This window comes from Pelecanus crispus, chromosome 7 (assembly GCF_030463565.1).
Source record: "Pelecanus crispus isolate bPelCri1 chromosome 7, bPelCri1.pri, whole genome shotgun sequence".
NCBI classification, from domain to species: Eukaryota; Metazoa; Chordata; class Aves; order Pelecaniformes; family Pelecanidae; genus Pelecanus; species Pelecanus crispus.
In genome coordinates this window covers 30,406,467-30,418,898 of record NC_134649.1, presented here as the reverse complement: position 1 = coordinate 30,418,898, position 12,432 = coordinate 30,406,467, and the positions used below count along the sequence as shown (strand labels likewise).

The window sequence follows — 12,432 nt, the reverse complement described above, 5'->3', positions numbered from 1 at the left end:
CAATCTTCCCAGCTCTTGTGGAAAACATAATTAGGTAATGGGGCAGATCTTTAGCCTGGTAAGGAAGAATCTCAGCAGCTGAATTATCATAGAACTTGAGTTATTGACTAGAAACAGAACAGTAATTGAGTCAGTTGAAATGGAAGTCAATGTTTTGAGGATTTCAGGCCACTGTGTAGGCTAGTAATTTTTGCCCCCTAGATTAAATTTGAATTTTGGGTTTATATGAGTAGGGAAGAAACAAATTAAGTTAAACCTTATGTTGTTAAGATCTTATAGTGTACAAAAATCAAATTTTCTAACTGTAAACTTCATCTGCTTATTTGATTCCTCTCTAGATAAATGCTGTTCAATCATTGATGAAAATTTTTCTCTAATTTCCAATTTTCTCTGGGTAGTTTCTCATACATACATTCATGCATGCATACATACAGTTTTAGTTTTGGCATTTTTAAGTGTTTATTCTATTTTTGAAGCTTGAGGTTGGCTGTGAAAACTGACAGATTTTTTTAAGATGAATTTTTGTGTTTTCTAGATTAGTACATTTGACTATGTACAAGTAGAACAAGTACTCCAGTAACTTGAGTTATTAGAATTAAATAAACTAAATTCCTCTGGAGCATGGTTGGTACCTCCCTTTGCCCACTCCTCTACTCTCCCAACCAACCAACCCAAACAAAGCAGTAAGAGTTGGGTTTTTGCATGTTTGTGAAGTTGAGGGCAAGGTTGATAAATACTCTCAAAGCCAAGAGGCTCGAACAAGGAAGCATTTGAGGCATGATGCTAAATAAAAATAAGGTTCATGAATATAGCAAAAGGTGTCTTCACTTTGCAACCCCTTACTTGTGATGCAAAAAATTATCTAGGTCCTCAAAATGGAAGTTACATTTGCAAGTTTGGCAGTTAGGGAGGGACCACTTAAGTCTCACTTAGTGAAACATGGACTCCTCATGGCATATTAAATACTTTTCAGAATATAACTGCACCTTACCTAGTGACTGCTATGCATAATGTTTTTAATGGGTGCATTAATTGTAATTTAGATGCCAAAAACTGAAAACAAATTAAAAAAATTCGACAACATGTAATCGTTCTTACACTGTGCAAGGGAGCTACTGAATTGTAAAAGCTCAACAGAATTAAAAAATGGTTTGGGATTTTTATGTGGATACAAAATCTATTCCTGATAGTTATAATTCCAGTAAAAATATAGGAGGAATGATAAATTTTAGGTTTCAGGGTTTAGCTATTTGAGATTGGGATGTCACAGTGGATTAGTATGTCACACACACTGCAGTGTTTCTTTTAGTGCTATCCTTTGAAGCACGTGTGGGAGACATGACAGATGAAAAGATAAGTCTGATCTCATATGTGTCTGATAAAGCTCTCTAGTGCCGTTAAAGAATGCATTTGTAATTTTTACGCAAGTTGGCCTTTTTATAGTATGGTATTAATCTAAACTTGAGTGCAGTGCAACATCCAGATCCACTATCATGTTTCCAGCTTCTAACATTCTTTTCTTTTTTAAATAGTAAATGTAACCTGTGGATAAGCAGCTTCTTTCCCTTTCCTTAGTAGGCTGAACTGAATCATCTTGCTAATTCAACTGATTGGCCCTGGAAAAATAACAAGAAGTCCAAGCTGGTGGTAATGCCAGCGGTGACTCTGTGGTTGTAGACATACACCCACTGTGCTTCAGTTAGAGCCCACACACTTGTGTGGTGTACTGTAGGCAGTGTGCAAATGGAGACTTTCACACTGCAATCTGGAGTAGATTACTTTTTGGTTTTAAAAACAGCATAAGAGTTACTGTAAGTCTTCGCCATATCCAAGTCTGTCTCATCTGTTTGTGGGTGGAATATCAAAACACTTGCCTTGATAGATGATGCTTATATCTTTCCCACAGTGCTCATGTCTGTTAATAAGCTGGTGCTTTGATAACAGCTAGTGTTCTGTGATTTGCAAAAGAGCCTTATAGTCTTGTGAAAGAAAGAAGGAATTAAGGTGTGAGGTGGTGGGGTGTTTTTTGGTAAAAGGTAAAACTGTCTCAGGCTGTTCTTAAGAATGGTTCTCATTCTAAAATGGTTAGGCCTTAGTGATTTTTTTTTTATGACTTTCTGCATGGATGTGAGAAAGAGCTGAATCATATTTGTTAAAGCGAGAGGGGAAAAAAATCTTACAGTAGTTGGGTTGGAAGAGTGGCAGTCCAGACAGATTGGTAGGAAAGGCTCTATCTCTGTATATAGGCAGATGCAAGAAGATTTATAGTCATGGTCAGAATGTGGTGGCCTATGGGGATTTCACAGCAGAAGGTTTTTGGCTTGAACCACAGGATTATGAATGTACCCACAATTATTCAAGAAAGGAGAAAATGGGGAGGGAGCACCTTCTCCCTTTTTGGGGGAGTGGAAGAGGAGCGAAGAAGAGCAAAGAAGTGGACCTCTCTCTCTCTCTGTGGTGTTAAGGGGTTTTCTGCTATTGTTTTGGCTGATAGCTATATATCTGCAAGGACATAACTAGAAGCAGTCTGAGCTTTGGTGAATAGAAGATGAACCAGCAGAGATAAGTTGAGGAAGTCATCAGAAACAAATGTGTCTGTGGCCAAGATATTTCAAAAATAAGGTGCAGAGAGACACACCTTTAAAATATTCAGAGTTAATGAGGTGAATTCTTTTAAAAGGATAACTCTTCTCATTCTTTCTCAGATTATATCAGAACGGTGTGTAAACCAGTGGATCACAGGAGCTCAAAGACACTTATAACTGTCATCAACTAAGGTACCTCATTGCTGAGGCTCACCGGCTTTGACAATGCAAATAACAAAATTTGTGCAAAGCCCACAGTCAGTCTGTACAATTTTCCTAATACAAACAGTATTGAAATGTCTTCTAGTTGGTTCTGCTTTGTTCTTTTTAATTGCAAATGCACCTGCTCTAATGTGAGTCTGCAACCAGTTTGCAGAAAGCTATGGGAGCTTGTCAATGAGGTACCTTCATACTAAATACTAAAGAAGTACTGCTATGTTTGTAATGAACTGTCAGTCTTGTAGGTTTGAGGTGTTGATCATCTGAGTAAGAGCTCAGACATTTGTGTTTAGGGGGTTCCTTAAGAAGGTTAAAACTAAAAACAGGGATTTTGAGTGCATGTATTTGTGTGCAGGTGGAGGAGTGTTGGTTAAAATTCATGAAATTACAATGCAATTTAATAAAGAGAATTTGTCTCCTGCAGTGTGAATTGAGGTGATTTTGAGAGTTAAAAACCTGTCTGAGAGATAAGCATCAGAATTGTCATGTAAGCCACTTAGTAAATGCAGTAACGCACACAGCAGCCTTTACAGAGCTTTGGGCCCTGAAGTGTCAGAATAATGCTTTTGCAGTTTTAGGCAGCTTTTTGATGAAAACTACTTTAGAATAGGCAGATAGACTCCCCCCCCCCCCCCCAAAAAAAAAAGTGTTTCTCCACTAAATCTTTATGCAAATGCATAGTTGTGAGGCATAACCTCCTGTGCCTTATTCTAAATTAATTAGCTTTTGTATAATCATCGGCTGTTTTAAGGTTGCTAAGCAATCGTCAGCGTGATACTCTTTTTTAAGCAGGAAAGCTGTAGCCCACCATCCAGTTATTTTCTTAAAAGTAATTACCAGCAGTGCAGTTATAGAAGCTCATAGATACCTCCTTTGGTGAAGGTTCTGACTCCTGAGTATGAAATTATCACGTCATCTTGCACCTCCATTTCTCAGATATAATCATATATCGACATATCGAACGTTAGGTGCCTCTGTTTGCTCCAACGCTGATTTCTTAAGTGTCCTAGATAGTTTATACAGGCATTGTAAACACATCAAATGGTGTGGGGGGGAACCCCCTACTGCCCTTTCTTGTGGGGAATGCCTACATTCTTGTATTTTCTAGTGATAGCTAATTTAACCAGCTAGGTTTGTTTGATCGGAAGGAGGCTCTGCTCACTTTTGCTAACTTGCTTTTATGCTCCCAGCAGTAACTGTTCTGTTGTCTGCTAGGTTGAAGCATACACACATTCAAACAAAACCCCTCACTCTATCCCTCCCTCTCTCTCTCTGGACCAGTCCTGTCTGCTGTGTTTGTTCCTAGCTGATCCTGTGTTCAGAGGTTTACAGTGAGAAAACAGGGAACTTGTTCAGGGACAGAGTTCCCCTTTCTATATTAAAGGGGAAGATGCTACAACTTTCTTCTTCATGACCTTCCTAATGCTTACTATTACAATTTTTAAGCCATCTTGGACTAGTAGGTCACAGCTGAGCAAACAGCATGATATGCTGCAAAGAAGAAAAAGGTCTGCTTACAGTAACCTCCTCTTCTGAGTCTTTGTCACATAAATATTCTACATACTTAAATTTTAACTTTGCTAGAGTAAAACAACGTAATGAAAAATTTCTTTAGTAATATAGGACATGCAGATTTTAGCTTGGCATATTTAGAAAGTCACGCTTACATTGTCTCTTGTTTCAGGTTCTACACTTTGCTGGTGCTGTCTACTGCTCTTTTTGGAAGGCCTCCTTTCAAGAATGTAATTGTGAATGGCCTTGTTCTTGCCAGGTTGGTATGTCAGTCAGTTCTTTCCTGAACAGATTTTTAGTCAAAGAATATTTCAGATAAGTCCATGCGAATTGTAAATTAAATCTGAAATGGGCTTTGGAGCTGTTAAGGCTTGTCAGGGAGATATCGGTGTTGCTGGAGGTAAGAGGCACCTTGAGAGTGTGAGGTTTACACATCCCAGCTATCTGTTGCGCTAGGTTCTTTCCAGCAGGATTAGTCCTTTCTAGAGAGAGAGAAAATGAGTAACAAGGCAGAATAGAAAAGAATAGGAAATAAATGGTACCTGTTATGCAGAGTAAAGGGGATTATAAATGTAGTTTAGATGCAATTTTAAATAAATTAATTCTATTTGTTTCCTTTTTATTTTCAAATAAAGCTTTGCCAGTGGGCTGGAGGGATTGATTCAAAACAAGTGCATCTTCCCTCAGCTTTGGTAGGAAAGAGAGATTTTCTGCTTAGATTTGTAACTTGAGAGCCTCTTGGGTTGTTTGGGGGTGTTTTTGGGTTTTGTTTGTTGGTTGTTTTGTTTGTTCCCCAGTTGTTCTCATGGGTTCAGCCATCATACTGAAATGATGTGTTAATATATAATTATGTCTGTGCTACCAAGAACATAATAGGACAGAAAAATTAAGCTGGATTTGAAGGGCCTTTTTTCTTTATTAATGTATTACAAGAATTCTGGGAATTTATGCTTACGTTCTAATATTTTCTAGTGATGGCCAAAAAATGAGCAAAAGGAAGAAGAATTATCCTGATCCAATGAGTATTGTAAATAGTTATGGAGCCGATGCACTAAGGTAGGATTTCTTTAATATATGTACAATCTGATATGTTAGCTTTCTGTTCATAGCAGACATCTACCAGGAGGGCTACTTATGGGTTTTTGACAAGTAGCAGTAGGAAGAAAGTTAATTTTAGGAACTTCTAGAGCACTATGGCAGCCAAATAGCTGAAAGACTGGATGACTCAAAAGAACAGTTACAGTGCCTGGACTTTCTATACCCTTGTCTTATCTCCCTCAAGGCTGGTAACAACCAAAGGTGACATGCTGACTGGAAGCCTTTTTTCAGAAAATGTGTGTTCGGTTTGTACAGAATCCTTCCACTCAAGCCAGCACTGTCTGCTATTGCAGCTAATAGTCTGAGTTGACCCAGGGAAAATTTGAATAAAATCTTTGAGAACAATACTACTAGTTTACTTTTAAGTCGTTATTTTAGGGAAGGATTACTGTATAATGCACAGAAATGTTTGTTTGCTGCTTACACTATACATTTTCTAAAGAGAAAGCATTTCTTTTCTGTTGATGTAAATATACAGTATGTACCTAATAGTAGTGAAACCAGAAAAGCAGAAGTGGAGCAGCCTAATGTGTATATGTAAATTGTCCTGGTCAAACAGAGATGAAACACAGTTCAAGTGTTTCATTAAAATTATACTAATGTACAAACATAATTATGCAGTCACCTGGTACTTTGGCTAGATGCACTAACTACATGCATGAAGTGGTGCCTTGAGGTAAAGGTACAATGCAGACATTTTAATAACTGTGGGAGTACACTACTTACACATTTCTCAAGAGCCCTGTAATTCTTGCCATATATAAGAAAACATTAAACTATCACACACATTGAATTGTATGTTACAACTATACATGGTAATGAATGGGCTGAATGAAAAGTTTAGTGTACCATGGTTTTTTGTTTATTTGAGAAAGATGGTTGTTGCTTGTTCTAGATAATTTATACACATAGATGTGAAGTTCCTTATTGTTTCAAGCTTTAGCATTTAAAAGACCTAGTAAATTATCTTCTCGTATGTGTTTACAACGGAGACTTGGGTGGATTTCTTAAATTTGATCAAGATTGTTCTTTACAAATAATCAGGGTGTATTAGCAGAATATCAGTGAATAGGTAGCTGGAACAATATGAGTGAAAAAGGTTGGAGTTACTCATATTGGAGTTTTTTTAAATCGCAGGTGAAGTTTCTGTTGAAAAAATCTGCCTTTTTTATAAAACAAAACAAAAATCTCAAACACCAGAAGTTACACCTCCATTATTCATGGTTTTTTTTTTTATTTCTAAAAAGCTAATTCATTTTTCTGCCTGTGTACTCATTCTTTAATGTCACATTTATTTATACATACACCTACATAGAGAGTACAAAGCATTGCAGACTAGGTTCATTTATGGAAGGAGCTCTGCAATTCAGTTGTCTCTGCTTATTCACTGAAGCGCTTGATGTGTTCTGTTTATAGAAAAAGCTACAGCTGATTTTTTTTTTTCCTTGGCACTGTTTCCCCGCGGAGTTACTTTAGCTTTTGCAGTACATATATATATTTTTCTTTAACTACAGCTTCAAAGTATTCCTAGCAGTAGCTTGATAAATAGATCAGCAGAAAATACACATTAAGTTGTTTGAGTAAATATGGAATTGAATAGAAATGGCAAACAGAAGAAATAACAGCACAGTAAATTTAACAACCCAACTTTAGACTTCCTGAAACTTGAATCCTGTGTGAATCTGTAGGAATTGTAAAAATCAGTTATATCTCAATATTCCTAAGACCTATGACTTGGGTTGGATAGCTGCCAAAGTTGAAGTACGTCAGAAAGAGAATTTGCTGGTCATAGTATTTACAAGCCCTTTGCTTTCATGTATCCCGAGGTAAGTATTGCTGTTAGAAGTGATGTGTTGCATTCTCTTCTCAGAAATCTCTTCTTAAAATGCAGAAGAAATAACATAATGCCACAGACTACTGTTTGAGAGAGGTGAAAAGGAGGTTACTTTATTGTTTCTCATACCTTGTTAGAAAACTTGATAATACTGGTTTGATTTTGATTTTCTGCCCAATGGGTAATATCACTAGGTGTAACTGAATTGATAGAACTCTTCCTTTATCAGGTGCCTTATATCTCTTTCCATATAATAGATGTAAGTATCTCTGCATTGGAATAATTTAGGAAATTAGTAACATTTACATATTGTAAGGCAGTGTAGGGCTGCTATGTTAAAAAACAAAACCAAAAACCACCAAAACCAAACCTGTAGCCTTAGAGAGCTACATTTTCTTTACTTTCTCATGCTAAGAGCTATTTTAAGAAGACTTCAGATAGATTCTGCAGCGAGTGCTGCTGAGGTGGGTGCAAAGGAGCAATTTAGTGGATCCTTCATAGTTCTGCTTAGTTTGCATTGCTGCCTCCTCAGGAGGAAAGCAGTGGAGGCAATTTGAAATGGTCGTTATTCTAGGTAAGGCCCAAACTGGTAAAAGGCCTGGAGTATCCTGGTGTACCTTAGGGCCAGACTAGCTCTCGTATTTGGAGCAAAAGTTATGTTTGACTTCTGAATCAAATAATGAGTAATAAGCACATAAATAAGTGCGATGGGAGGTTTGGTTTAAATACATGCTTATAAATTCTAGTTTCACTTAAGGACTTAGTAGTTCATTATCATGCTTAATTGTTCTGTACTTTTGTAAATTTTTAATTTGAATTGAGATATCATGTATAAAAATACTTCCCCCCACAATACAGTACTGAAAATCATACACTCATAGAATTGTTTAGGTTGGAAAAGACCTTTAAGATTATCAAGTCCAACCTAACACTGCCAAGTCCACCACTAAACCATGTCCCTAAGTGCCACGTCCATACATCTTTTAAATACCTCCAGGGATGGCGACATAACCACTTCCCTGGGAAGCCTGTTCCAGTGCTTGACAAGCCAATGTATGCCCATTTCTGTGCTGCATTACTGTCTGTTTACTCTGGCAGCTCTATTTTTATGTATTCATTTTTATGCAAGAAGCCCTGTCCTGAAGACTGGTATTCTTGAATGTGCTGTGTCAAATCCCATTAAGATTTTAAAGACTCCTAAAGGAAGTGCCTATAAAGATATATTAGTTTAGAATCATGGTTTTTAAAGTTGAGAAAATGAGTTAATAAATTTCTATTGAGAAATGCCACAATCTTTAAAATAAAAAAATGTTTGGTTTGTTTTTCATATTTGGAAAATTAAATGAAGCATATCTAAATCAAGTTTGTATTCAGGTTTTTTTGATACCTGAGTTAAGACCTGGTTTCCTTTTGAGTTTACTTGATAGATACCAGTTTGTCTTCATAGATGGACTATTTGTTTAGGGAAGAAGATGGGATAAAGTATAAAGATGATTTTTTGTGAACTCACAGTCAGCAAGGAAGCTGGGGCACATGTTTATCTCTCCGAAATGAGGAACTGTTAGCTTGAAAGAGACTGATCCAAGGAGGATCTCCCTAGACAGGGTGGACTTCACATATAGATGGACCTCCTTGGCCAAGGTGGGCATGATTCTGTGAGGGGCTGCTTCTGATATAAGTAGTCAGCGTCACCTGAATCCTCTGCTTTGCTCTTTCAGAGCTGTTTCTGGAGCTGAGGCACATTTGTATTGGCAGGAGGTACATCCTTTGTGTCCTCTTTTGGGGCTGTTTTTCTTGAAAACACTAATTTCTGCTCTTTTACTTGGATTTGCCTCTTTTGCCTTGCTCCTCAGTCCTGTGTTTGCAATGGGCCCAAAGCTGTTTATAATTGAGGAAATTAACTAGACTGAGTAGAAAGGTACGGTGTCATTGTTAAGGAATTCAAAAGATTAGTGAAACAATAGCTGCCATTCTAAAGGTGAACACTAATTCCATGCATCCACTGCTTGTTTTATACCGTGATAGCATCTGAGCATGTGTTATCACTTCAATTAACTTCTAGAGTAAAAAAGAAAATTTAAATTCCAATTCAAATTCCATATGCAGTATCATAAAAATAATCCTGTAGTACTAGGAAGTAAATTGTCATATGTTCAATATGTTACATGCTTACAATGCTGTCTTCCTTAGAGTTCTTAGTGTGAATCTGTTCCCTTGGGTACCTTTCTCTTGCTATGCAGCTCTCTGGGGTTTACTGTACATTTAAGTGCATTTCTATCAGTATATGCAGCTTTAAGCTTTTCAGTATTGTGTTCTTATCTTGCAGGTTATACCTGATCAATTCTCCTGTGGTAAGAGCAGAAAATCTGAGATTTAAGGAGGAAGGAGTAAGGGATATACTGAAGGATGTCTTCCTGCCCTGGTACAATGCATATCGCTTTCTTGTTCAGAATGTTCAGATCCTGCAACATAAGGTACAGATCTATCAAGCATGGAAAAGCAAAGTGGAAGGGGCTTTGTGCTTTTTCCACTGTTAGAGTGAATTAGCATCATAGAGATATTTGGATTGGAAGGGAGGTCTGGGCTCTGACTCTGGAGGTCATCTGATCTTTACCTCCTTGTTCAAAGCAAGACTGGCTTCAAAGTTAGAATATACTTGTATATACTTGCTGTTAATTTGTATGTTATTTGCTGTTTTTACCCTGTTTTATAAAGCTGCAATCACCCTGCATCTTTCTCTTCTTGACCAAGGCTATTATTATTATAGAAAGGAGGAGTGGAAGGTAGGGGACTGTCAAGACATAACAGCTATCATTTCTCAGATTATGGTGCTCTTGATTCCCTTTTATTTGAGATAAATGTGATACTATTGCATTCATACTCTTGAAATTAGAGAACAAGATAGTGACTTTCAGTTTGTGGGGTTAATACATACTAAGCAATTATCTGCTGCTAGCCACCTTGCTGGGAACACCAGTTAAAAGCCAGGTACCACATGTGGTTGAAGAAATCCTTCTGAAATGTCCATGCTAAGCCTTGCTGGTTTTCTAGTAATTGTCTTATCCGTGTTTGTGTAGAAGCTTGGAGTCAGTAGGTGTCACTAATACTGCCTTGAGTGCTGCTGCTGCTTTTTCTTTGCTGTTACCCCATGTCATGTAGTCGGGCATGGCTACATTGCAGGAAGGATGCTGTTGGAGGATGGCATCTGGACTGCAAGTTTCTCTGCACTGAGAACATTGCTTAATAGCATACAGATTTAAGACAAATATAACTGCAAGTAAGTAATGAAAACAAAAGTTATTTTCAGTAGTGGCTGTTGTGACAGTTTCTTGAGCTAACTCATTTACTCTAACTTTAATTATGAATCTGCATAAAAATGTTTAACTCGGGAATACTCAATACTGAATACATTAGCTGTAGCAAGAAGATTGCCTTCTGTAACATGACAGTGAACTTTTTTTTAGAAGTTAAATTTAAATACAACTTAGAAAAAAAATGAAGAAATGGATTGGAAAGAAAGGTATATCATCATAAAAGCATGCTTTAGACTTGTAGATTACATTCGAAGTCTACTAAAAAATGCTGGATGAGTGACATGAGTTTCTACACTTTCAGAATGAAAGTAAAATTAAAACTTCTTACAGTAATTTTTCATTTAAATTGAAGATTTTATGTATATATTGTATAGTTTCTGTTGAAACAGATTTTAATCTTTCAGCTGCGATTAATGATAGAAGGTTACCACTTGTTAGTGCGGACTTTTATGGGACAGTGGGAACTAAGCGAAAAAGTTCAAACCCTGTACTATGCGTGAAACTACAGTAGCAGCCTAATCACTGTGGAGAGCTGCCATTTGAAGCAATAAAGGCAGCTGACTTCAATAAATAGTACAGTAAATAGCAGACAGATAAACGGTTTTGTCTTTTTAACAACCCCTTTTGGGAAGAAAGTCTGGTAACTTCAGATCCGAGTATTTAACAAATCTTTTCTTAGGATCCCTAGACAGCATTCATCAGACAAACTAACGTGTTGCCCCAAAAATATACTTCAGCTTTTCCTGTTTGACCCTTGAGTTATCTAAAGTGTGCTTTGCAGTTTTTTTGCTGTGATCACATAAATCTTGCAAGATCAGCTAAATTGGGGATTGAAGACCCCAGTGGAAAATCCAGGTGCTTAAGCAGATAGTTTTGGTAATTCAGCAGATGTAATTTTTCTTTCTAAATAGATAGTGAAACCATTCCTATTCACCATATTAGGCAAAAGAATGTGCTATTGGAGGTGATAGTGCTTAAATTAGATTTCATGCACAGGCTTAAACAACTTTTTCGTTGTATTCTGCCTCCTGCAAGAGAGGAACTACAATCCCAGTGTTCTGGATGAAGTCTAATAATAATTTTATACTTACCGTAGTTACCACGGTAATTGTAGTTGGTTAAATGATTGCTGACCTCACACTGGGATTGCTGCACTTCTGGGTGTGCAGATGCATTTTTTTTTTCTAAGAATCTTCTCCTTTATACTATATAAGTGGATGCATAATTACTGGGTCGAATAATCTAAACAGATTTTTTCGTCTGGGCTCTGAGGGAAGGGAAAGTCAAAAGACTCTTAAAACCAGATGTTAAATACTGTTTGAAATCTGAAAAAAAAAAAAAGAAACAAACCCTGTTCTCAACCAGTCATAAGAATGTTCACATGGAAGAAGACTGTAGGCATGGACAAGTGTGCTTACTTGTGGTCTTGCTTGCAATGCCCTACAGAATCAGTAAATTGTTATGAAATTTCTCAGATGAGCGCACATATCAGTATTCTGGAAAGCAGCAAAATGCACTATATGCATGTTGGATGCCTAAAAATTCCACCTGTTTTTTCAGGTTGTTACATTCTTCTATGTTTTAATCTGTTGAAATTGTCACATGCTCTGAAAAAATAATTATATTGTTTATATGATATGCCCTTTCCCCAAATAGAATTCATCTTCATACTACGTTTCTTATAAATGCTTCAGATCCTCCTAGATGAAGGAGTTATATAAATTCAAGAGTCCTACCCTGTGTCTGGAAGCTATGACTTACGCTGCAAACAGGGAAAGAATGACTGCATACTGTTGTGTGCTGTACTACTTTTTATCTGGTTTAACAGATCAAAATAACTGGCCTCCTTTGTAGTTGAAGGTATGGTGTG

The 12,432-nt window shown here is 37.0% G+C and overlaps 1 protein-coding gene across 1 annotated transcript in view; it reads left to right on the top strand.

The window, feature by feature from the left end:
- Positions 1–12,432, top strand: part of IARS1 (isoleucyl-tRNA synthetase 1) — a 108,850-nt gene that overhangs the window by 57,604 nt on the left and 38,814 nt on the right. The window contains exons 18-20 of the mRNA XM_075713572.1: positions 4,489–4,575; positions 5,289–5,372; positions 9,575–9,722. Of these exons, the coding sequence (XP_075569687.1) occupies positions 4,489–4,575; positions 5,289–5,372; positions 9,575–9,722 (319 nt within the window). The remainder of the gene's footprint in view (positions 1–4,488; positions 4,576–5,288; positions 5,373–9,574; positions 9,723–12,432) is intronic.